The 26,699-nt window shown below is 41.3% G+C and overlaps 2 protein-coding genes across 3 annotated transcripts; both read right to left on the minus strand.

The window, feature by feature from the left end:
* Positions 1 to 275: 275 nt before the first annotated feature.
* LOC129092729 (alpha-internexin) lies at positions 276 to 9,560 on the minus strand. The gene is made up of 4 exons (XM_054600747.1): positions 8,643 to 9,560; positions 8,427 to 8,551; positions 7,146 to 7,950; positions 276 to 797 (listed from the first exon to the last, which is right to left on the minus strand). Exons 1-4 carry the CDS (start codon positions 9,558 to 9,560, stop codon positions 276 to 278), a joined length of 2,370 nt encoding a protein of 789 aa, XP_054456722.1.
* A 2,639-nt stretch (positions 9,561 to 12,199) lies between these two features.
* LOC129092451 (catechol O-methyltransferase domain-containing protein 1-like) lies at positions 12,200 to 15,284 on the minus strand. Of its 2 annotated transcripts, none has more exons than XM_054600410.1 (7): positions 14,938 to 15,284; positions 14,723 to 14,841; positions 14,050 to 14,155; positions 13,299 to 13,417; positions 12,822 to 12,876; positions 12,609 to 12,742; positions 12,200 to 12,497 (listed from the first exon to the last, which is right to left on the minus strand). In XM_054600410.1, exons 1-7 carry the CDS (start codon positions 15,077 to 15,079, stop codon positions 12,345 to 12,347), a joined length of 828 nt encoding a protein of 275 aa, XP_054456385.1. In that variant the 5' UTR covers positions 15,080 to 15,284; the 3' UTR covers positions 12,200 to 12,344. The 2 variants fall into 2 exon arrangements, with proteins under 2 accessions (XP_054456385.1, XP_054456386.1); XM_054600411.1 differs by having other exon boundaries at positions 14,983 to 15,283.
* Between the last annotated feature and the right edge of the window lie 11,415 nt (positions 15,285 to 26,699).

Genomic DNA, 26,699 nt, shown 5'->3' on the forward strand with positions numbered 1-26,699 from the left:
TCAAGTCCAAAGGCAAAGTCACTTGAAAACAGAAGAATCATGCTCACTCCTTTTTTTTTATAAATAGTCATTCAGAAGATAAAATACAGCCTCCTTCTCTTTGCTTGTCTCAGCTTATACCTATAATTTTCATCTGCAGTATTGAAGCCATTCTCTATTTTTAGCTTCGCTCTCCCTGATATTTGCCTGTCAACTGCTGTCCCATTAAATTTAAGGTGGAAATAGTGTCTATCCTCACTTCCCTTACCTCAGCAGATGTTTGGCTTTTAGTGCACTTATTTCTCTGACTTATTACTCTCCACCTTCTCAGTGGTACCTTGATCATCCTTTATTTTCTCTGAACCTTCAGACTGCTTTGATTTCTGAGCCTGGCTTCCTATCTGAGCCCCCTGATGCAACTCTTTGATTTCTGAACTGACAGTTGTCTTTTCCCTTGGCAACGCAGTTTGGACCATTTGGGTTTCATGCCCACTGTTTGGCTTCTGATCCTCTACTTCAGGAAGACTTTTCACATCAGATTTCAGAGAAGACTCTTTGTCTTGATTTGTATTGCTACCATTTCTAGCATCTTGAATGTCTTTTGCTACTTTATCCTCACTTTTTGCTGCTACAGATTTACCGATTTCTTTTGGATCTGCATGACTGTTTTCCTTTTCCTCACTCTTGGATGTTGTACTTGAAGAAACTTGACCGTTTTCTGAAAGCTGCTCTGTCTTCACAGACACAGTGCTCTTTGACTCTGCCTTAAAATCTGTCATTTTCTCAGCTCTTTCTGAAGCAGGAACCTTCTCTTGGACCTGAATACTGCCTTGCTCATGAGTAATGTTCTCGTTTTCTGAAAGCTGCTCTGTCTTCACAGACACAGTGATCTTTGTCTCTGCTGTAAAATCTGCCTTTATCTCAGATGTTTCTGAAGCAGGAACCTTCTCTGGCACCTGAATACTGCCTTGCTCAGGAGTTGTTTTCTCCTTTTCTGAAAGCTGCTCTGTCTTCACAGAGGGAGTGCTCTTCGTCTCTGCTTTAAAATCTGTCATTTTCTCAGATGTTTCTGTAGCAGGAACCTTCTCTTGCACCTGAATACTGCCTTGCTCTGGAGTAATGTTCTCGTCTTCTGAAAGCTGCTCTGTCTTCACAGACACAGTGATCTTTGTCTCTGCTGTAAAATCTGCCTTTTTCTCAGATGTTTCTGAAGCAGGAACCTTCTCTTGGACCTGAATACTGCCTTGCTCATGAGTAATGTTCTCGTTTTCTGAAAGCTGCCCTGTCTTCACAGAGGGAGTGCTCTTTGTCTCTGCTGTCAAATCTTCTGTTTTCTCAGATGTTTCTGAAGCAGGAACCTTCTCTGGCACCTGAATACTGCCTTGCTCAGGAGTTGTTTTCTCCTTTTCTGAAAGCTGCTCTGTCTTCACAGAGGGAGTGCTCTTTGTCTCTGCTGTAAAATCTGCCTTTATCTCAGATGTTTCTGAAGCAGGAACCTTCTCTGGCACCTGAATACTGCCTTGCTCTGGAGTAATGTTCTCGTCTTCTGACAGCTGCTCTGTCTTCACAGACACAGTGATCTTTGTCTCTGCTGTAAAATCTTCTTTTTCTCAGATGTTTCTGAAGTAGGAACCTTCTCTGGCACCTGAATACTGCCTTGCTCTGGAGTTGTTTTCTCGTCTTCTGAAAGCTGCTCTGTCTTCACAGAGGGAGTGCTCTTTGTCTCTGCTGTAAAATCTTCTGTTTTCTCAGATGTTTCTGAAGTAGGAACCTTCTCTGGCACCTGAATACTGCCTTGCTCTGGAGTAATGTTCTCGTCTTCTGAAAGCTGCTCTGTCTTCACAGACACAGTGATCTTTGTCTCTGCTGTAAAATCTGCCTTTTTCTCAGATGTTTCTGAAGCAGGAACCTTCTCTTGGACCTGAATACTGCCTTGCTCAGGAGTTGTTTTCTCGTCTTCTGAAAGCTGCTCTGTCTTCACAGAGGGAGTGCTCTTTGTCTCTGCTGTCAAATCTTCTGTTTTCTCAGATGTTTCTGAAGTAGGAACCTTCTCTGGCACCTGAATACTGCCTTGCTCTGGAGTAATGTTCTCGTTTTCTGAAAGCTGCTCTGTCTTCACAGACACAGTGATCTTTGTCTCTGCTGTAAAATCTGCCTTTTTCTCAGATGTTTCTGAAGCAGGAACCTTCTCTTGGACCTGAATACTGCCTTGCTCAGGAGTTGTTTTCTCGTCTTCTGAAAGCTGCTCTGTCTTCACAGAGGGAGTGCTCTTTGTCTCTGCTGTCAAATCTTCTGTTTTCTCAGATGTTTCTGAAGTAGGAACCTTCTCTGGCACCTGAATACTGCCTTGCTCTGGAGTAATGTTCTCGTTTTCTGAAAGCTGCTCTGTCTTCACAGACACAGTGATCTTTGTCTCTGCTGTAAAATCTGCCTTTATCTCAGATGTTTCTGAAGCAGGAACCTTCTCTGGCACCTGAATACTGCCTTGCTCAGGAGTTGTTTTCTCCTTTTCTGAAAGCTGCTCTGTCTTCACAGAGGGAGTGCTCTTTGTCTCTGCTGTAAAATCTGCCTTTATCTCAGATGTTTCTGAAGCAGGAACCTTCTCTGGCACCTGAATACTGCCTTGCTCAGGAGTTGTTTTCTCGTTTTCTGAAAGCTGCTCTGTCTTCACAGAGGGAGTGCTCTTTGTCTCTGCTTTCAAATCTTCTGTTTTCTCAGATGTTTCTGAAGTAGGAACCTTCTCTGGCACCTGAATACTGCCTTGCTCAGGAGTTGTTTTCTCGTCTTCTGAAAGCTGCTCTGTCTTCACAGAGGGAGTGCTCTTTGTCTCTGCTGTAAAATCTTCTGTTTTCTCAGATGTTTCTGAAGTAGGAACCTTCTCTGGCACCTGAATACTGCCTTGCTCTGGAGTAATGTTCTCGTCTTCTGAAAGCTGCTCTGTCTTCACAGACACAGTGATCTTTGTCTCTGCTGTAAAATCTGCCTTTTTCTCAGATGTTTCTGAAGCAGGAACCTTCTCTTGGACCTGAATACTGCCTTGCTCAGGAGTTGTTTTCTCGTCTTCTGAAAGCTGCTCTGTCTTCACAGAGGGAGTGCTCTTTGTCTCTGCTGTCAAATCTTCTGTTTTCTCAGATGTTTCTGAAGTAGGAACCTTCTCTGGCACCTGAATACTGCCTTGCTCTGGAGTAATGTTCTCGTTTTCTGAAAGCTGCTCTGTCTTCACAGACACAGTGATCTTTGTCTCTGCTGTAAAATCTGCCTTTTTCTCAGATGTTTCTGAAGCAGGAACCTTCTCTGGCACCTGAATACTGCCTTGCTCAGGAGTTGTTTTCTCCTTTTCTGAAAGCTGCTCTGTCTTCACAGAGGGAGTGCTCTTTGTCTCTGCTGTAAAATCTTCTGTTTTCTCAGATGTTTCTGAAGTAGGAACCGTCTCTGGCACCTGAATACTGCCTTGCTCTGGAGTAATGTTCTCGTCTTCTGAAAGCTGCTCTGTCTTCACAGAGGGAGTGCTCTTTGTCTCTGCTGTAAAATCTGCCTTTATCTCAGATGTTTCTGAAGCAGGAACCTTCTCTGGCACCTGAATACTGCCTTGCTCAGGAGTTGTTTTCTCGTTTTCTGACAGCTGCTCTGTCTTCACAGAGGGAGTGCTCTTGTGTCTGCTGTCAAATCTTCTGTTTTCTCAGATGTTTCTGAAGTAGGAACCTTCTCTGGCACCTGAATACTGCCTTGCTCAGGAGTTGTTTTCTCGTCTTCTGAAAGCTGCTCTGTCTTCACAGAGGGAGTGCTCTTTGTCTCTGCTGTAAAATCTTCTGTTTTCTCAGATGTTTCTGTAGTAGGAACCTTCTCTGGCACCTGAATACTGCCTTGCTCTGGAGTAATGTTCTCGTCTTCTGAAAGCTGCTCTGTCTTCACAGACACAGTGATCTTTGTCTCTGCTGTAAAATCTGCCTTTTTCTCAGATGTTTCTGAAGCAGGAACCTTCTCTTGGACCTGAATACTGCCTTGCTCAGGAGTTGTTTTCTCGTCTTCTGAAAGCTGCTCTGTCTTCACAGAGGGAGTGCTCTTTGTCTCTGCTGTAAAATCTTCTGTTTTCTCAGATGTTTCTGAAGTAGGAACCTTCTCTGGCACCTGAATACTGCCTTGCTCTGGAGTAATGTTCTCGTTTTCTGAAAGCTGCTCTGTCTTCACAGAGGGAGTGCTCTTCGTCTCTGCCTTAAAATCTGTCATTTTCTCAGATGTTTCTGAAGCAGGAACCTTCTCTGGCACCTGAATACTGCCTTGCTCAGGAGTTGTTTTCTCCTTTTCTGAAAGCTGCTCTGTCTTCACAGAGGGAGTGCTCTTTGTCTCTGCTGTAAAATCTTCTGTTTTCTCAGATGTTTCTGTAGTAGGAACCTTCTCTGGCACCTGAATACTGCCTTGCTCTGGAGTAATGTTCTCGTCTTCTGAAAGCTGCTCTGTCTTCACAGACACAGTGATCTTTGTCTCTGCTGTAAAATCTGCCTTTTTCTCAGATGTTTCTGAAGCAGGAACCTTCTCTGGCACCTGAATACTGCCTTGCTCAGGAGTTGTTTTCTCGTTTTCTGAAAGCTGCTCTGTCTTCACAGAGGGAGTGCTCTTTGTCTCTGCTGTCAAATCTTCTGTTTTCTCAGATGTTTCTGAAGTAGGAACCTTCTCTGGCACCTGAATACTGCCTTGCTCAGGAGTTGTTTTCTCGTCTTCTGAAAGCTGCTCTGTCTTCACAGAGGGAGTGCTCTTTGTCTCTGCTGTAAAATCTTCTGTTTTCTCAGATGTTTCTGAAGTAGGAACCTTCTCTGGCACCTGAATACTGCCTTGCTCTGGAGTAATGTTCTCGTCTTCTGAAAGCTGCTCTGTCTTCACAGACACAGTGATCTTTGTCTCTGCTGTAAAATCTGCCTTTTTCTCAGATGTTTCTGAAGCAGGAACCTTCTCTTGGACCTGAATACTGCCTTGCTCAGGAGTTGTTTTCTCCTTTTCTGAAAGCTGCTCTGTCTTCACAGAGGGAGTGCTCTTTGTCTCTGCTGTCAAATCTTCTGTTTTCTCAGATGTTTCTGAAGTAGGAACCTTCTCTGGCACCTGAATACTGCCTTGCTCAGGAGTTGTTTTCTCGTCTTCTGAAAGCTGCTCTGTCTTCACAGAGGGAGTGCTCTTTGTCTCTGCTGTAAAATCTTCTGTTTTCTCAGATGTTTCTGAAGTAGGAACCTTCTCTGGCACCTGAATACTGCCTTGCTCTGGAGTAATGTTCTCGTTTTCTGAAAGCTGCTCTGTCTTCACAGACACAGTGATCTTTGTCTCTGCTGTAAAATCTGCCTTTATCTCAGATGTTTCTGAAGCAGGAACCTTCTCTGTCACCTGAATACTGCCTTGCTCAGGAGTTGTTTTCTCCTTTTCTGAAAGCTGCTCTGTCTTCACAGAGGGAGTGCTCTTTGTCTCTGCTGTCAAATCTTCTGTTTTCTCAGATGTTTCTGAAGTAGGAACCGTCTCTGGCACCTGAATACTGCCTTGCTCATGAGTTGTTTTCTCCTTTTCTGAAAGCTGCTCTGTCTTCACAGACACAGTGATCTTTGTCTCTGCTGTAAAATCTGCCTTTTTCTCAGATGTTTCTGAAGCAGGAACCTTCTCTTGGACCTGAATACTGCCTTGCTCAGGAGTTGTTTTCTCCTTTTCTGAAAGCTGCTCTGTCTTCACAGAGGGAGTGCTCTTTGTCTCTGCTGTAAAATCTTCTGTTTTCTCAGATGTTTCTGTAGTAGGAACCTTCTCTGGCACCTGAATACTGCCTTGCTCTGGAGTAATGTTCTCGTCTTCTGAAAGCTGCTCTGTCTTCACAGACACAGTGATCTTTGTCTCTGCTGTAAAATCTTCTGTTTTCTCAGATGTTTCTGAAGCAGGAACCTTCTCTGGCACCTGAATACTGCCTTGCTCAGGAGTTGTTTTCTCGTCTTCTGAAAGCTGCTCTGTCTTCACAGAGGGAGTGCTCTTTGTCTCTGCTGTAAAATCTGCCTTTATCTCAGATGTTTCTGAAGTAGGAACCTTCTCTGGCACCTGAATACTGCCTTGCTCAGGAGTTGTTTTCTCGTCTTCTGAAAGCTGCTCTGTCTTCACAGAGGGAGTGCTCTTTGTCTCTGCTGTAAAATCTGCCTTTTTCTCAGATGTTTCTGAAGCAGGAACCTTCTCTTGGACCTGAATACTGCCTTGCTCTGGAGTAATGTTTTCTCGTTTTCTGAAAGCTGCTCTGTCTTCACAGAGGGAGTGATCTTTGTCTCTGCTGTAAAATCTTCTGTTTTCTCAGATGTTTCTGAAGCAGGAACCTTCTCTTGCACCTGAATACTGCCTTGCTCAGGAGTTGTTTTCTCGTCTTCTGAAAGCTGCTCTGTCTTCACAGAGGGAGTGCTCTTTGTCTCTGCTGTCAAATCTTCTGTTTTCTCAGATGTTTCTGAAGTAGGAACCTTCTCTGGCACCTGAATACTGCCTTGCTCATGAGTTGTTTTCTCCTTTTCTGAAAGCTGCTCTGTCTTCACAGAGCGTGTGCTCTTTGTTTCTGTTGTAGAATCTGCTGTTTTCTCAGATGTTTCTGAAGTAGGAACCTTCTCTTGGACCTGAATACTGCCTTGCTCTGGAGTAATGTTCTCGTTTTCTGAAAGCTGCTCTGTCTTCACAGACACAGTGATCTTTGTCTCTGCTGTAAAATCTGCCTTTATCTCAGATGTTTCTGAAGCAGGAACCTTCTCTTGGACCTGAATACTGCCTTGCTCAGGAGTTGTTTTCTCGTCTTCTGAAAGCTGCTCTGTCTTCACAGAGGGAGTGCTCTTTGTCTCTGCTGTAAAATCTGCCTTTTTCTCAGATGTTTCTGAAGCAGGAACCTTCTCTGGCACCTGAATACTGCCTTGCTCAGGAGTTGTTTTCTCGTCTTCTGAAAGCTGCTCTGTCTTCACAGACACAGTGATCTTTGTCTCTGCTGTAAAATCTGCTGTTTTCTCAGATGTTTCTGAAGCAGGAACCTTCTCTTGGACCTGAATACTGCCTTGCTCAGGAGTTGTTTTCTCGTTTTCTGAAAGCTGCTCTGTCTTCACAGGGGGAGTGCTCTTTGGCTCTGCTGTAAAATCTGCCAATTTCTCAGCTGTTTCTGAAGTAGGAACCTTCTCTTGCACTTGAATACTTCCTTGCTCTCGAGTTGTGTCTGATTCTTTAAACACTAGGGCCGGGGTCTTGTCAACAGGCATTTGTACTTGAGCTGAGATAAAACTCTCTTCCTCAGCATCTCCTTTTTCACCATCATCAGTTTTTCTCAGAAGTTCCTCCTCCCCAGAGACCTCTGGCTTTAAATCATCTGGGCTGGAAGTGAGATCTTTCTCAGCTTTTACCATAGTCACTGCAGCTTCTCTCTCTCCTTTTGTGTTTTCAGCTACTTTTTGATGTTGCTCATTTTCTTCCTCATCAAGGCTCGCACTAAATAAAACTTCATTTTGAGTATTTATATCTATGTCAACTGCCTCAGTCTCGTCTGACTCTTTTTTACTTGTTTGACCTTTTTCACCATCATCCACCTGAACAGGAGTCCCGTCATCATCCTCTCCGTTCACTAAATTCACTACTGATTCTACTTGATTCTGCTCACTATCAGGCATCTGCTCACCATCTCCCTCTCGACTGTCTTTATTATCCTTCTCTTCCTCACTCTCCGCTCTGTCTCTTTTGGTACACCCCTGCTCATCTTTGTCCGCCTCCGTCTCCTCCGAACCTGTCTCCTCAAATTCGGACATCTCAATTTCCCTGGTGGTCTCCGTTATGATCTCCTCCACGAACTTGTACTGGGGCTCAGCTCGTCTGTGCGGGCCTCCCGGTCGGCTGAGGCATGGCAGGGTGTAAACGGGGGACTGGTGGTAGATGTAGGGGAGGGACATGTGGGTGTCTGACATGGCGGACAGCCGAGCCTCCTCGCCACAGAGAAGTTTCCTGCAAGATAAGAGACACAGATTTGAATCTGCAATGAACAATGTGCACATGCAGTGTTAATTCTAGAATTTTTTTGATATCTTCATGAATGAGAAAAACTTGTGACAGGTGTGAAAGCCTTCTACTAAATAGTGTGGCCTTTTTATATAAATGTGTCTTCAAATACAGTGTTGTACATTAGTTATTTGCCTTTCTGTCACATTAGATTTTGTTTTCAAATAAAATCAAATAGGAAATGCAAGCAATTATATATTATTGATCACCTCTGTCATACCCATTGTAATTGTTTGCATCAGACACTGAACTTTGTTTAGTTGTATTTTACTTCAATGCCACATTTTTAATGGAAGATGAGGATAAAGATTAATAAGGGAAATTATGAAAAACTGAGACATTGTATCCTCCTCGTTCCCAAAAACACTCCCTCTGGTAATAACAATGAGTCACTCTTCAGGTGCGGAGTCAGTACACCTTACCTGTAAGACAGTATCTCCACATCCAAAGCCATCTTCACATTGAACAGGTCATGATATTCCCGCAGGTAACCAGACATGTCAAACTTGCAATTGATGAGCTCATTTTCAAGTTCTTTGATTGTGTTCTGCACCGAGAGAGGAGAGAACATGTGTTACTGGAGAACATGGGAAAAAAAACAACTTTATTAAATCTTCTTCTTACAAAAACAGTCTCACCTGATAATGAATCATTTCCTCCTTGTGGCGATCCTCGACGTCATGGAGTTGCTTCTCCAGCGCTTCCCTGGTGCCTTGAGCGCAGTCCAGTTCGACGTTCTTGGCCTGCAGTCGCCTCCGGTACTCCTGGATCTCTTGCTGGGTCGCTTTTAACGCCTCTCTCTTGCTCTCGGCTGCCTCCGTTAATTTTGCAAACTGAGATTGGAAAGTTTCTCCCATCTGCTGGACGTCGGACACGGTCTGACCTTCCAGTTGTGCCCTGATGTCACGGAGTGCCGCAGTGACGCCGGGGTTGCCAAATTCATGCTCCCTGACGGCCACTTGCGCATTCTGGATTTGGTCAATCATCTCGGACACCTCGGCCTCGTGGTTACTCTTCAGGAAGTTGATCTCATCCACCAGATTCTGTGCTTTCTTGTCCATCTGGAGTTTAGCCTGATACGCGTCGTTGATGTCCCTCTTGAGGACAATAATGTTGCTCTCTGCGTCCGATCTTCCACGCGCTTCTTCTTCATGTTGTCCTCTCAAGTTGGACACTTCTTCCTCCAAATTCTGATGCTCGATTTCAATCTGATTCTTCTGATGAGTGATGTCCTGAACCAGCTGTCTCAGTTTCCTGAGCTCTGGTCCGTACTCATCTTCAAACCCAGATGCCGGTTTGGCTTTCCCTCTGATCTCCCCGATCTCTCTCTCCAGCTGATTATTCTGGTACTCTAGATGGTGCACCTTCTCTATGAATCCCGCAAGACGGTCATTCAAGCCGTGCATCGATTCTTTCTCGTTACGCTTCCCAGATAGCGGGTTGATAGAAGGCATGCCCGGGGACACGAAACTGGTATCCGATCCCGGACGTTTTGACCTGGTATGCAGCCGGTCATCTCGAGGGGTCCTCCGCGGTGAGAGGGATCTGTTAGCCATGCTGTGACTCAGACCGTCTCGGTGAATCCACTGTGCAGAGATGCGGGCTTTTTATACCCTTGGCCATCTGCTCGGTATGCAGAACGGAGCTGTCCGCGGTGCTGAAAAGGTGTAGCATCAGCTGACGCTTTAATGAGAGCTTACACTACGTTTTGTCGCAGAAAGCAGTGACGTGGACTGTCAATCCCAAAACAGAGAACCCTCTGTGCATTATCACTATTATTGTAAACCTTATGTTTTACCTTTCTATACATTACTAATATTACTGGCATACTACTACTACTAGTACTAACAGTACTACTACTACTACTACTACTACTACTACTACTACTACTACTACTAGTACTAACAGTACTACTACTACTACTACTACTACTACTACTAGTACTAACAGTACTACTACTCCTACTACTACTAGTACTAACAGTACTACTACTACTACTACTACTACTACTACTACTACTAGTACTAACAGTACTACTACTACTACTACTAGTACTAACAGTACTACTACTCCTACTACTACTAGTACTAACAGTACTACTACTCCTACTACTACTAGTACTAACAGTACTACTACTACTACTACTAGTACTAACAGTACTACTACTACTACTACTACTACTACTAGTACTAACAGTACTACTACTACTACTCCTACTACTACTAGTACTAACAGTACTACTACTACTACTACTACTACTACTACTACTACTACTACTACTACTACTACTCCTACTAACAGTACTAACAGTACTAATTATTATTGTTATTATTATTATTATTCATGCTATTATTATGTGTATCAGAGCATTAAAGTTGTTATTACACTTCTTCATTATTAGTAATACACGTTTTTTTCCAGACCAGACTGCTTCACTAGAAGAGGACGTCCTTTGAACACCACATGCCTCGTCCTTTTACAAGAACTTTTTATAGTTAGTTTATAGCAGATTTAAACCCACACTATTTATAGTGTGGTGTTGAAATTGCCTCTAGATCCAGAGGAAAAGCCTGAAATCAAGTAATTGGGTTGCATATGTTGTTCAGATTATTTGTTTTCAGTGATGGAAAGTTATTCACATATGGCTCACTCAAGTATATATAGAAACATTGTTAATGTACTTGTTCTGTAGTGTGTGTGTCTGTGTAGCTGTATAGTATGTGTATGTATTGTCTGTGTCTGTGTAGTTGTATAGTATGTGTATTTATTGTCTGTCTGTAGCTGTATAGTATGTGTATTTATTGTCTGTGTCTTTAGTTGTATAGTATGTGTATTTATTGTCTGTGTAGTTGTATAGTATGTGTATTTATTGTCTGTGTAGTTGTATAGTATGTGTATTTATTGTCTGTGTAGTTGTATAGTATGTGTATTTATTGTCTGTGTAGTTGTATAGTATAGTATGTGTATTTATTATTGAATTTCCCCCATGGGGATCAATAAAGGAATATAATAATAAGTACATTTGATGCTACTTAAAACTTCTACTTCACTATATTTTGAAGGGAAATATTCAATATCAACATATATTTTATTACATTGCATCTAATCACGATAACATTTTGCTTACACTACTTTTTAACTTTTACTTAGGTATCATTAAGAATGCAGGACTCTTACTTGTAAGTGATTATACTTAGACAGTAGCATTTCCACTGTTTATACATAAATATGAAGTGATATACAGTTGGCTATATACCTAAGTAATATATTCTTACATGTTCAACCTTCTCATTATTTTTTACTTAAAACAAAGTGTTTCTACACTATAATATTCATATTTATTCTTAATTAAATGACCTGAGTACTTTTTCAATCAATGTTTTGTGTTCTAATTTACTTTCTACATAGAATCTGTAACGTCCCTCTCAAACTCATAAAATAATTATATTAGACCCATAAAAGTATCCATCAACTTAAACTGCTATTAGTTGTAAAACGTGAAATACAATTGTTATTTTAGTTATTTTACAGTCTAACTGTTCTGTGTTATGTTAATCTTGTTGCATGTTCTTTGAAAGTATACAATTGTGTTTTAATTTTCTCCCTGTTGCTATTTTGCTTGTAAATCATATAAAAACACCCAATTTTATTAATAACAGTTCAGCCCTCCTTGTCTGTGCTCTGCAGCCATCTTTACTTGTTTTTAAAGAAAAAGAGTCCGGCCTGCCTTCAGCTAGCACTAGAACAACAATGTTTAACAATTGAGTGTAGTTTAAGTTTTACCATTTCAAACACAGTATTAGAAAAAAAAGTGTCATGTAAATAAAAAGAACAATTTAACACATTAGTAGTAAAAGAACATACACAAATAAAGGTTGCTATGTTCATCTCTCTATAAATAGCTTAACTGTAGCATCTATAGAAGATTTTGATTTATTTTGAAGAGTGAGCTGTTGTGGTCACAGTGTAATGTAGGAACAAATATAGCCGTTTAAATCAGCCTGAAAAGAATGTGATGTTTCATGTTCTGTCACAAAGAAATCCACTTTAAAAATGTTGATCTGATCCTGAGGTGCAGCACTCTGGCATATATAGATTTTGGAATTATGTGATATTGATGAAACCGTGTATTTGCTTTATTTATAGCTCTTTTATGATTGCTGTCCTGGTAAAGACATCAAACACAGAGATTCGGTTGTAATGTTGTTTTGCTGTAGAAAAGACATTTATTAGATGATTGCTGTAGCTGGCAAAATAATACAGAAGGAAATGCACTGCTTATTCATATTTAATATCAAAACCAAAGCATAGATAAGACAAACGTTTAACTTTTTGTGATGTTAGCGCTTAATGACAATGGACAACCCGTCGCCCACAGTGAGCATGCTCAGCTCAATCCTCTGGTCCTTGTGTAGCTTCTTATTGAGAGCATCCAGAGCCTGGGAGGTGAGGTCATTGGGAGCAGGATTCACAACGTTTCCGCTCCACAGCACCTTGAAATAGAGCAACAACAGTGCTGTTTGTATTCTGTTCACAGTCCAATCATGCTGTTCACCTCTCAAAACCACAACATGACACATCCTGCTTGTGTGAAGTGTTCTTACATTGTCAATCGCAATGATGCCCCCTGGTCGTATGAGCTCAAGGGACTTCTCGTAGTATCTGTCATAGTTGAACTTATCAGCATCGATGAACACAAAGTCATACGCTCCAGCTCCACCGGCTGCTATCAGTTCATCTGAAAATGCCAAAAAATGAAAAAATGACTCACCATTTTATCACAACTCATGACTCATGAGATTAATAAAATCACTTACTCAGTGTCTTCATGGCTATTTGATGGCGTACATCTATCTTATTTTCAACTCCAGCCTAGAGAAAAAGGTTTGACTGTATGAGAGGTGTGCAGGGATCTTCATTTGTCTTTGAGAGAGACTGTTAGGGAAGACTAAAACGGGAATTGATTTTGCATCTCAATTTGACACAGGTCCCTGAGCAGACACTTTTTTTTACTCTCCAGCCAGCAGCATTTTGTGAAGTCTTACTGACAGAGGGTAGATGTGCAGGACGAACAGTGTGCTGTCTGCTGCACAATTTGTCTCTGACAGAAGCAACAATCAATCTTACTAAACTCACAAAATGCCAAATTAAAATGTTACACAAGTGCCAGGTTGTGTAAAGGCAATGCACTGAGTTAAGATTAAAGGTTTCATGAACAAATCCTCCTTTTTTTTTCAGTATCTTCTTGTATCTTGTAGACAATTAGAGTCATGCTGTTCAAGACATTATCTCACCTCTTTGAAAAACGGTTTGGCAATGTCCACATAGGTGTCTTCTATTTCACAAGCTACCACTCTTCCATTCTCTGACATGGCCAAAGCCATGCTCAGTGCATTGTACCCTGTGTACATCCCTGCAGAAAAAAAATATATTATTAGATATTTTTAGTCCTTTAAAGATATGTAAAAGATAAAAGTCTTCTATGCATGCAAAGAAAAGCCATACAATGCCTATTTCTAAAATGTAATCTACTTTACTGCTGAAATATGAATACCACTAAATTCAAAGCAGTCAGACACCATCTATCAAAACATATGCTGTTTGAATTCCCCTCTTTAACATGTCCTGCAGGCAATATTAGGTTGTTTTATTTAAAAAGCTTTTGATTACATTTTTATTTTCTGGTTGAAACACTTGAAACTCTATAATTAAGTTGCACAAATTCAACTTTTCATTTTCAGACCTTAAAATTTAATTAAAGTAAAACAAATGAATCTGCTTGAATTGGATTGGTTAAAATTCCCAAATTCAAGATTAAAAATTCAAACTTAATCAATTAAGCCTGAATGGAATCGACGACATCTCTGTCCTGTCAGGTTATGTTTGTCATTTCTAATCAGATTGATGGCTTTCAGAGGAAAATATTTTAGTGCTATGAAGTTAGCACTATTTTAATTTCAACAATATGCATTTTGCAGTGGTTTAAATTCACAGTATCATGGCACTTTTTTGCTTAGTCTTCTATTTGATCTCACATAATCTCACCAATTTCAATAGCATTAGTTGCATTTATCAGTCTAATGAGATTTGCCATAAACTGGGCTTGTTCACTGGCAACCATCATGATATTCCATGGGTCCTCAAGAGTTCTCTGAAATGACAATATAAAAAAAAATTCACACATCATTATATTGTCTGATTTAATGAATAAACAGCATGCCTTGGCACTCCCTATTAGCTGCAGTGTTCTTCTGACACTATGCTTCCCTCTAGTGGTTACAAATTGCACTGCTAAGATCCTGGAATTATTTACAGTTGTGATTATGTCTTCTTTATACATTTATTGTTTTATAGAAAGTAAAAATAAAAGAATTTGAATTGAACCCAACATATAACTGAAAATATGCAATTCTAAGCAAGTAGTCTTCAGCTACTTTTAAAAAGTATCCAAAGTTTGATCCAAAGTTCAGAAGCAACAACTTCAAAGCCACAATCATCTTTAGTTTTTAGCCTGGAGCTCCAACCGACCATCCGGCCTTCGTCTGACCTAAATAACCTGCTTGTGGCTCTTCAGCATGTTGATAAATGTTGGCATGCGCCTTCCCATGCTAAGCTAAAGGTGATCAAAAGAATCCTGAACTGAATATCATAGGGAATAAATTTAAAGATATCAACTTGGATGAAACATGGGGGCTTGACCCAGACACCGTTCTCTTACCAGTCTGAGTTTGGTGAGAACCGGGTGCTCCCTCAGTGAGTTGTTAACAACATACTGCAGCACTGGATCGTCCTTCCCTCCGCTGTGGCTCTTCCCTATAAAGGCAGACTTTCCAACACCTGACCCACAAGAAACAGAACAACAACTACCACTTTACTACCAATCCAAGAAATCTACGTCACCTGCCAGATAAACACTCAACCATCATATCATACCTGTTAGAACAACAGCAAGTCCAATGCAACAGATCACGTTGATACCTGTAGCCATTATGTTTGGAGCTCTGGGCTTTGTTAAACAAAGGTTGAACAGCTTTAGTGTAAGTCCACTGAATCTCTCAGTGTCAGTCCTATTCATACAGTACAGTCTTTTTGTTTTGGTTAACCTTTGAGAGGGAGGCTCAACTTATTGATTTTTCAGGTATATTGCAAAAGTAGGAAAGTTTCTGTAAGCTAGGCAACAATGTGTTTTATCAAAAATGTTGTCTTATGTATTGCTCAAAAAAAAAGACGATAATAAATCACTACAAATTACAGCAGAGTCCCGAGACTCCTTTTATAAAAAGGGACCAACACTGACCCTATAGTATTTAGTCAAGTTTGTTCTTTTTATTTGTTGAAGCTGTGAAACTCAGTCAGTTATTTTGCAATCAAACAAGCAAACTTTGGACTGTTTATCTGTGTTTGTTTTTCTCACCATCTTCCTGAAAATACACTATTGCTCAGCCCTGTATACCACTGCAATTAATTTGGTAAGATGAGACTTTTTGTGTATTTCACAAGATAACATCATCACTGTATAAGTTTGTGTGTGAGTAGTTTTAAATTGTTATCAGCTGAAGGAATCACTACTCTCTTTTTGTGTTCATAAAAGCTTTAGAGTATTCAAAAAGAGTCCCGTAGTTCTTACGGCTTCCTTCATCCTGGTGGGCTGTTGAGTACACAAATTTAGGGTCCAGAAAGAACCATGCCGAATTAATATTCAACACTTTACAGTCTATTGCTGAGGTTATGTCACTTAACATTTTTATTGCCGACTTACAATACTGCCTCTTAGTGGTGGAAGGATTTAGTCCTTTATTTTCTGGTCCAGTCCTCTAGGATGTTCAATGATTGGAATTCATTTACAGCTGTTTTTTCCAGCATTTTTCTGAATTCTAAAAGGTTGTGGCGTTCCACAGCAAAGCATAGCGAGCAATAAAGAAAAACGCAATCAGTTTAGGAGCTCATCTGATCCCTGTGCTCCCAGACATAACAGTTATTGTTTGTGAGATATCAATAAGCAAAGAGAAACTTGTTATTTCTAAACAAGCCTTGTAATAGTGTATGATTTCAATTCAAACCTGATTTATTTTAGTTTATTGGGTATGATTTCAATTTAATAAATATATACTGTTTATTATTTAACCAAGACCTTCCTCATTGCTATTATATTTTGGTTCATTTTGTAAAAAGAAAAAAGTTAAAAAATAATAATTATTATTTTGTACTACCTTTTCATTTGCAAGTGCTTTCATCATTTCAAGTGTTAATTGTAAAAATAAATTTTAGTATGCAAATGCAAAAAAGAAGCCTTAAAGAGATACTATGACTGGTAGCATGACGTGGCTAATGTTAGCTACGGTGTACAGACTTTAGATGACTGTTACTTGGTAACTGACATCCATGAATTAGCTGACTTGATAAGTATACTTTGCTTGTGATAACTGTTTGACAAATGTATGGTACCATTTATGGTGCCAGCTATGCTTCCATAGACACTGCTTATGTTTGATATAGAAACTGGACACACAGCTGCAGAGGGAGAGGTCAACATGGACACTTTATCCTGTCAAATTGCCAACAGCAGTGACAATGAAGAGCCAGAGAAGTGAGTGGAGGGGCCATACTGACAAAAAGCAGAGTTGAGTGACTCAAATATGAGTGTTGCAGACTTTAAAAAACTATTCTTTAAGAATTGAATCATGTGTTTAGGTGATTTACAGAAATATGTATCCACTTTCTTCTTTCAAAAGTGATATTCTCTTTAAAAAAACATTTTCTTTGAGCTTCTCTGTAAAGTAGGCAAAGATTAATGAGCATAATGTTTTGCAGAGCAATACTGGTGGAGTGTTTTCATGAGCCACACTTCAGATCACGTTGTCTTGCAACTTCAAAACGGGAACAGGGAAAGACGGTAGCCAGGAATGTTCAAAAGGGGATTTTGGGGATGTGAGTGGGATGCGAGGTCTCTCCAAGGACAAAGAGCTTCCTCTGTCTTTTCCCTAATTAAGAATGCACGGATACAAACAAAAACATGCCGCCAACAAGAACGTGTCAACTTAATGAGCCGTGACATGAACTGTCTTTAAAAGAAAATGTTTAAGTTGTGAGGAGGAAAAGGAAGGGGATCTCTCAGAGTCTGCACACAGTTCTGCAAAGGTCCTCGCGGTGAAAATGAGATGCGTGTTTTCCCACCACCCCTCTCTCTCTCCCTCTCTCTCTCTCTCTCTCTCTCCCCAGCTGCTTCAGGCCTCTGCTTATGTGACGCTAATTGTTTCTGCTACTTGTGCCAAGTACCTACTCTTCCCAAGCACATTCTACAGACAGGCCCTGGTCCCTCAGCTGCTTTTTGTGTCTGTTTAAGGAATGAAAAAATGTGTGCTGCCATCTGCAGCAAGCACACCACTGTTCCTCCTCCCGGCCGTGACTGTCAGAGTGCCACAATGATACACATTCACACACTCTCTCGGAGGTAGAAAAAAACTATGTGGTAGAGAAACAAGAAAACAAAACTGACACATACAACTGCTAATATGAAACAAAATAATTCAAGAGGTTCCTGTTTTGATGCATTTAGCGCGTGGGAGGAAATACACTGTACATCTGAAAAAAAGGCTTTTAAATTTTGCAAACCATGCAGAGAAGAAAAATATATGTCGTAGAGTTAAAACCAGGCCCGTATTAAAACTTATGTGCTTGTCTATATCTTGTTTTCAAGCATTATCTAGAAAGATAAAACTCCTGGGATAAGTCCACAAAACAATATATATATATATGAAAGTTTTGGGGCCTTTCAGCACTCGCAAGTTCATTCAAACTGCATATCGCTTTATATTTTTGTTTAGTACCTAAACGTGAACAGCAAGTGGCAGTGTTGTTTAGCTAATCCACAGTCTTTTCAATGCACGCACAGGCTCGTGGCACAAAGAGAGCCAGGCCTTCACTCCGCTGTCTGGGAAGTAATATCACTTTCCTCTTGTTGAATTGACCTGTGACACCATCACAGAGTACAGAGAGCGGCACATATTGACATGCTTGTAATGCCACATGGCTGTTACATCCTCCGTTTGTTTACGACAGGGAGGCTGCTTGTGATGCACTCTAATAACAGCAGTCAGTTTGGCACCGTCTCAGCAGGCAGATAAGCACGCATGAATATTAAGTGATTCTAATCACAATGGAGAGACCGACGTCAAAACGACTGACAGACGTTTCTCGGCATTCAATTGACATCCTCAGATTTGTCCTCTGTTTGACAGCAGCGTCTCCCAACATGACAAGCCTGTTTAAAGCTTCCGGAGGAGGCTCGCACAACGTGCACACGCACCAGCACACACCATTAGAGATGCATTGACACTGATTTTACTCAAACTGGGCCACTGTGCTGCTGTGCAAGACCCGAACGAGTGTTTTCTCGACACACACACACACACACACACACATACACACACACACGAACACAAAGAGCATCAGTTTATGTAGGCCACTTGGAGAGTTGCAGAATGTAGATGAGGATACAGCGAAATATTCCCCCATACTGCTTTTCAATCATGGAAATCTGGATTTATCACCGCGGTATTAAACTACAATGTATTTTGGAGCGTGAATGTTGAGGATAAGTCATTCAATTCATTATCATCCTCTCTTTGTGTATTCAAGCCGCGCAGAACAAAACAGAGGATCTGCTTCAGGAAAAAAAAAAAAAAAAAAAAAAAGAATTGAATGGCAGGTGCGGTTGTTTGACTTTCAAATCACCTAGGCATCTTTTCTATTAACCTGGCGTGTAGATAAATACATAATTCAATTTCCATGGAGTCACACAATAAGTTGACAGTCCTCAAAAAGATCAAACAGGCTGCTTCAGGGCACGTGAGCCACAGTGAAAAAAATCTTGGCTATATGAAAGGTGTTGACACCGTGAGCAAGCCACAAGAAGAGACAAATGTCATATCCTCAGAAACAATTACTGGGTGAACCACTGCTTCTTAAGCCAGCAGGTCTGCCAGCTCTCTCATTGTGTACACAGAGCTGCTCCCACAACACCTCACAGTGGTTGTCAGTCAGTTTCACAGGAAAAAGGCTCCGTCTTTGTAGCAGTGCTGAATACTTTTATATTTAACTGCCCTATTCCCCTTTACTGATGTTCTTCCTCCAGTGTTTTGTGTGCACAAAGTCACATTTTTATTTGCTCATCTCCACAAAGACAAACTCAGTCTTTGCTTCAGTTCGTGTCCAGAATCACTTCATCCTCCCTTCCTATTAGTCTCACTCTCATCTGACCGCCGTGTCCCATTGTGATCGCACTTGAGGCGCTAATGATAATGTTATAACCCAGACCAATTTGCTATGGCAATCAGACTCGCTTAATTGAGTTGATTATAAGCCCTCTGTCTGAGATGACCCCTCTGGACTTGGAAAAATGGAACAGAGAGAGACGGAGGATGTGGTTGCAGGGATGGCCGGTTTCTTCAGGCATCCCATCACTGAGCAGGAGACACATGGGATATGACTGTTTGGAGGCATGAGCAGACACATATGTGTGTGTGTGTGTGTGTGTGTGTGTGTGTGTGTGTGTGTGTGTGTGTGTGTGTGTGTGTGTGTGTGTGTGTGTGTGTGTGTGTGTGTGTGAGACAATTCTTCATGTGTGGGGTGTTGGGAGATGGCGTGTTGGGAGAGCAGGCCTTCAGGGGGGTGTAAAGGAGGAGAGGGGTGGGACAGTGGCGCTGACGGGGGGGTTGGGCTTGGGGTTCGAAATCACAACACTGCCTCTGTAATAGACCAAGACACGGACCACATCTGAAGTTAATCCAATCAGGGAGAAGCATGGCGATCCCATCCGCTAAAGACACACAAACATAAGGTCAAGAGCAGCTTGTATTAGCGCGATGATGTCGGGGAGAAGTGGTGTAGTTAATTGACTTTCAGCATGTTTAAAGGGCTGAGAGAGACAGGGAGATGAAGGAAAGCAGAGGGTTTGCAGCAGGTCCAAGAAAGACTGATGTTAAATGAAGGCCAAATGAGTCAGTGCTTTATTAGCTGCTTGAAATCAACATTTAAGAGTCATTTTGACCATTTTACTATTTGGCTGTGGCAGGTTATTTAAAGCAGTTGGTTATTCTTTTGCTTAATGCAAACCGATACCATCTACTTCCAAGACCTAATGACTAAAGCTGTGTATCAAACCTCAACACTCTTGCTACTGAACTGTTTTGTCAGTCTACAATTTAAAAAAGAATATATATATATATATTTAAAAAAAATACCCAAAGCTTCAAATGCCTGGTCAGATTTGTTATCATGTTTACTTATTCTTTGGTAATGTAGTTCTAGGAGTAAATCAACGTTTTTATTGAAGTACCTTTCTTGTATAGCTGTTTTTGTTTAAACATTTCACCTTTAAGAAGTGTTGCTCCTTTTGTTAAATGAAACATAGGTTTGAATCTTTGAAAGTATAGTTTAATGTTAATATTTGTACCAAAACTCAGGTTTTGTATTGCAACTTACTCATCACCATGTCTAAAAAGAAAAAGTCAAATTTTAGAAAAATAGTCAAAAAATGTAAGATAATTTTGTGAAGTAGAATTTTTTTTTTTTTCTTGCACATACCGAAAGTCCCCTTGTGATGTGTGTGCTTGTGGAAGTAAGTAACAGCTGATTTAGAGAATTGACAATACAGAGAGACAGGAAACGGTTATGTATGCTTAGTCGCCTGCCCTTATATGAGTGAAAATTAACATCATAGTTCAGCATATAACTGAGAGCTGCAAATAACCATCTCTCCAATGTCATTTTGCCGAGGGTGCTTTGGTTCATTCAGTCCTGCGTAATCCTCATACATGCCTCATGACATACTGCTTTAGCTCTAAAACTAAAAGTACTTAAACAGAGTTAACCCTCTGAATGTGGAAATGAGTGTAACAATGCGGGACAACCGTGTCAGGGCTTCACTGAGAATTGTACTGTTTCATTTAAAGTAAAACAGGACACACTAATAAAGGACACAGAGCACAGTGCCGTAATATCTGGGGATAGAAAGCAAATGTGCTTTTGAGAGCAAAGTATACTGGTCCCTTTCATAGGCGACTTGGTTCCACCCATGATTGAATGCAACATTCTAAAAGGACTATTTACTCTTTTCATTTCCTCTTGTGTATCACAGACGAAGGAGCATGGGGCTTGCTGTATGAAAACAGGGCCTGGCCTAATGTTGCATGAAGACCATGGTGAATTCATATTGATGGGAAAGCAGCCTCTGAAGCCCAGCAGCCATGATTTTTTCATAAGCCACCGGGAACAAGAAGTCAGTCAGCTGACAGGTGCTAACGCCGCCAATTGTGCCGTGGATAAGAGATGGGACACGGAGAAAAGAGGAAGAGAGAGAGAAAGAGAAAGCGAAGGCAACAACTGGCTCCTCTTTTCTAAGCACTTCTGTGTGTGTGTGTGTGTGTGTGTGTGTGTGTGTGTGTGTGTGTGTGTGTGTGTGTGTGTGTGTGTGTGTGTGTGTGTGTGTGTGTGTGTGTGTGTGTGTGTGTGTGTGTGTGTGTGTGTGTGTGTGTGTGTACTTGCCGCATTGTGTGTGCTCACCCTGTTCCCTTCTATAGCTGGAGAGGATTTTACGGAGGAGACTGTGTAAACACCAGAATGCATGTCAAATATGATGAGTCTTGATAGCTGTAAAACATACCCAAGGACTGCTCCTCACTTATTATCTACAACCAGAGCCCTGGAGCAATGTCTGCATCCTTCTGCCTCCCCTCCACGCATGTCGCACCACAAGTCCCTCTCTGGAAAGCATTGATTATTTTGGCATGAGCGAGGGAGAAAGAGAGGTGTGATTTCTTTTGTGTTTCCTCAAGAAGAAAAAAAATCAGCAAAAATAAATATTTTTGTGAGCATGGTGCCGCCACAAGAAAAATATGAGCACATTGGGGAAGAAATAAAGATGATGGATTTGCTAGCTGACGTGTATGCGTATGCTTGTGTGCCTTGGTTGTGTGTGTGTGTGTGTGTGTGTGTGTGTGTGTGTGTGTGTGTGTGTGTGTGTGTGTGTGTGTGTGTGTGTGTGTGTGTGTGTGTGTGTGTGTGTGTGTGTGTGTGTGTGTGTTACGGCTCTGCAGAGTTTTTGGCTGCTACAATTGGTGCATTGTTGTTGTTCATGTGCATGTCGTTTTCTGAACTGTGAATCTACAATAGTATTATCTGTATGTAATTGTGCGTCTCTGTTTGTGTGTGTGTGTGTGTGTGTGTGTGTGTGTGTGTGTGTGTGTGTGTGTGTGTGTGTGTGTGTGTGTGTGTGTGTGTGTGTGTGTGTGTGTGTGTGTGAACGAAGCAGATCGAGCGTATGCTGGAGAGAGCGACCGAAGCTGCAGGCAGTGTGAGGCTCCAGGGAACCACTTGAGATTGCAGGCAGAGGGACTGATAAGGCAGCGAGCCATTCATCAGGCCAAATGAAGGCAGTAAAGTTGACTGGAGGAACCCAGGCATCGCCCCAGGATGGCAGTCGGCCTCTCAGTGGAGACCTGTGACTAACACATGTGAGCAGGCATGCATGCACATACATACACACACAACAAATAGCTGAAAAATGGGGAAAGACGGCAGGATGAATGGACTGGGAGGAGGTGTTGTATTCAGGAGAGGAGGGGGGATAGAAGCATATCGGACCTCCAGGAGCAGAGGCCCCATCTCCTCAGAGCTACACCCAGCAACTGAGGCTTCCGTCTGGGGTACAAGCGGCCTGTGCCACTCAGAAAACATCCATCAGACAGATATTACTGTAATCCAGAGGTGATACATTAGCTTGGGTGCCAGGGGGACAGTGTGTGCCGGTGATGGATACCTCTAGAGCTCCCTGCCGTTGTCACAGGGGCCGCTCAGAGAGAGAACTGCTGCAGCTCAGCTCAGCCTGGCTAACACTTTCCTGCTTTATGTCACTGTTTGAATTTATTCCAAAGTAATGCTCTTTGTATTTTATTCTTAATCACACTACCCAGAGGATGGAGACATATTTCCACCAAAGAAAGTGCCACGAAGTTGCACACTTATGAAAGCAATACATTACTTAAGCACTTAGGCCAGCCAAAGAGGAGAGATGAAGCTACTTTAGAGTGTTGCTGGTGTGTTTATAAGACTATATTAGTGTCTCACTGGTGCTTTGATAGAGCTTGTACCATCAATTTGCACAAAGACTCTATCTTTGCTTCCATAAATCCCGCCTCGGGGTTATTATGAATCAGATTTATTTGCTCCGCTTATGTTTATTATTGTGTTTTATGGTTTATATTCTGTGTTAAACGCCATCAATAGGACTTCAGAGCATGTGTGTCTCATCCTGCAAGGGATGAAATGGTTTATGGAGCTGTGAGTGCCAATAAACAGGCAGCCACAGCCTTTCGGATGCACATCTTTAATGTTTTATGCATGATGAACTCAATAGTTTAGCACAGGTTCAAGGCCAAATGGTAAGCGCTGACAGGACTTCCCGAAGGCAGCTACACACTGCAGGCACAGGATGGAGATTGAGCTGTGTGCTTGAGTGGGGATCCTGACATATTTTGTTGATCTGTCTGTATGTGTACCTGCCAAATGGACAGAGTGAAGCAGCCCACCAAGGAGAGGCCAACAACTCCTCCCCCGCCTACTTTGTCCATTTGTGATCTGGTCATCTGGACGCAGTCATCCTGATGTCTTCTTGGACCAATAAAGAGGTGTAGTGTGGGAACTGTCTCATACAAGATGAAAAGTAGACAGTCCTCCAAGGACAGCTGGATAGATTAATGTTTTTACCAAAGCAGCGTACGATCACATGCTCTCTTCACAACGTTCTATAGCGGTCAACAATAGGAAAATAAAGGCAACCAGTGGTGGACTTTCTTGTAATAGATCACTGCCCAATCGTTCATGATATCGACCATTGGAAAAAAATGTGACTGTTCTGCTTTCTATTGAATTGTTTCCCCTGCTGTTGTGCTGGATGCATGGCTAACCGGTCAAATGTAGAGCATTTTGTCACTCCGAGCTGCTAAAATTGACCAAAGGAAAGCAAACAAAGCAGATCAGTAGAGCCATTGTTTGTACTGGGAACAGTTTTGTTTTATTGCATTCTTTTCCTTCACCAATCTCACAATAAGCCCTGTCCGCATGGTACTGATAACATTAATATTACAGTAAAATGATATGTAATATGTGTAAAAAATATGTAATAATATTTATTAATGCATTGTTTTTTTCTTAAGCCCACCACCTCGCTTTGGAGGAATGTAGTTTAACTCGCATTACTTTTAATACATTTTAGCACTCATTTTAATTTTATTCACATTTTTGGGACAATTTGATTAAACTATTACGAACAAATTGTTGTAATAGAAGCATCCTTTTACATACATTTATTACTTGAGACATAATGACTAATTACTTGGTGATTTTATAGAACCACATGTCTCTTAGATAATGAGCAACCACTATTAACCCATCAAGATACTTTTTTAAATGTATAAAGCTTAAAAGACACAGTTGTGCTAAAAACAGAATAGGCACCAATCAAAGAAAATTCACAACTTTCTACTGATCTACAAAGCATTAACATGTAATAAAAAATTGTTTTACCATCAATAACGCCATATGATACAACTCATGAATATTTTATTAAGCATGCATTATTAGAATACCGTGCCATGTAACCAAAATCACTAAAATAAAAAAAAATAAAAATGTAACGATTCTCCAAATCTCAGTCGAAATCTCTTTCCAGACATTTACCAACAATCATATGCCAAGCACTAACGGGACTAACATATAACTTCAAGATGTTTATTGCTTCAAGGCCAGGTGAGAACGATCGTCTCCATCATGATTCACAGACCCAGATTTCACAAAGTTTATATGCCAGGTGTAAATGAGAGAATGTGTGGATATCCTCGTGTTTCCACCCAAGCGCCTGTCTCTGCTGTGAGTGAGTCTTTGATAGCTGTTACACTGTGAGACAGACAGGCCTGTGCCGAGACGATGGCATCAAAAAGCCGACGATTGACAGCTACTGACAGCCATCTTCCTCCTAAACACACTTCAGGTCCCCTGCGCTCCCTCTCTCTCCCCCCCTCTCTCTGTCTTTTTTCTCTCTGTCGGGGGAAATTGAGGAGACTCAGAGATAAAGAGAGGGATGTCGTAAACTGGCACCTGTCATCATGTTTTGTTTTGGTCAGGGCACAGAGAACATTCTTAAAGTTTTAAAAGACATTTTGAAGGATTTAGTACTTTCACAGCTACAATTTGAATCTCCAGGTGATACGCAGTCCCTCATAATGTTTTTTTTTGGGCATACGCCTAAGCATAAGATGATGGTTGAACAAATATATATGAAAATTCCTTCTGAGCTTAAAGGCTGACAACTTTTTCATGTGAGCAATCAAACAGTGATTCATCTTTAACAATAATTTTGCCAAATATGCTATGACAAACTATTTTCCGGAGATATTAAAGCCTCTTAGTTTTGTTTTCCAATACATGCCACTTCAATGTGAAATGCTGTCACCGAGATGCTTGACATGAAACACAAAGCAAGTGAGATATTCAGCAGATATGCACATGCATGCACACACCGCTCACATAAAACCAGCATTTGTTCGAGCATGCGTACGAACACATTCAGATTCACACACATTTGCCTGCAAACACGCAAATAAACACGCACGCACCTGGATTTCTCAGGTTGTTGCTTTGTTTCATCAGCTTCAGTCGGAGCCGGTGTTATTTCGCCACATTCAACCTGTGGGGCCATTATCGCCTGACACACTTATCCTCCTCTAAATGATTTCTCTTCATCTTCTTCACGTCACCTAATCAAAGTTGAAAGCTTAATGCCATTCAGACATCCCACGGCTTTCAACCGCATTCACTGTCATTATGAAAATGAATGGAGGCAGCTGAGAACTCAGATGTTCTTTCACATCATGACGGAGTGTCTCTTAATGTGTCTTATGATCTTTACCGTGGCTGCCTGTGACTGAAGGCCTCGGCTGGGGACTCGACTAATCACGTTACACATCTTAAACATTACATTTGGTTTCTATATCTGCTCTGTGTCTCCCTCTTTCACCCGGTCTCCGTCTCACTAGCCGACGTGTTGCTCATCGAGATCATTAGTGAATGTTGAAAACAGCACAGAGAGAAGGGCAGTATAAAGTTTCACTCAACTTGAAGCCGGTGTTCTCTTCGTGTAATGACAGAACATTGGCTCCAAGGAGTCTAATAGGACGGGAATTGTCAGGTTCCTCATTGGACCGAGGAGGAGGGGGGAGGACTTGGGCAAAATATCTTTCTACGCTGTAAACCCGGCATGGATGTTCACAAATGTTTCTGTATTGTTACATGTCAGCGCTGCAAAAGCAAAAAACAATCGACACAAGCTAAAACAAAAAAAGTGTCTTTCCTTGTTTCTAGAGTGTTCCATAAATAACATGATATTATACTGAAGCAAGTAATCTCAATATAAACTCAGTGTGACACCTAATTAGTTTTTGAGGTTGACGTTTTTTTTGTTAGGTAGAGGTGTTGACGTTTCTCCGCACAGCTCTGTGAATTTGTCTTTGGGTTGTCACTGCCGTACTAACTTCTGCACCGTGGCAATTTATTTAGAGACTTTTTTATTGAAAGAACCTATCACCAGCTGTATTTTCCAGAGTTATCTTCCAGATGTGCCATCGTGAGGACGGGTATGA

The sequence above is a fragment of the Anoplopoma fimbria genome, chromosome 6 (assembly GCF_027596085.1).
Source record: "Anoplopoma fimbria isolate UVic2021 breed Golden Eagle Sablefish chromosome 6, Afim_UVic_2022, whole genome shotgun sequence".
NCBI classification, from domain to species: Eukaryota; Metazoa; Chordata; class Actinopteri; order Perciformes; family Anoplopomatidae; genus Anoplopoma; species Anoplopoma fimbria.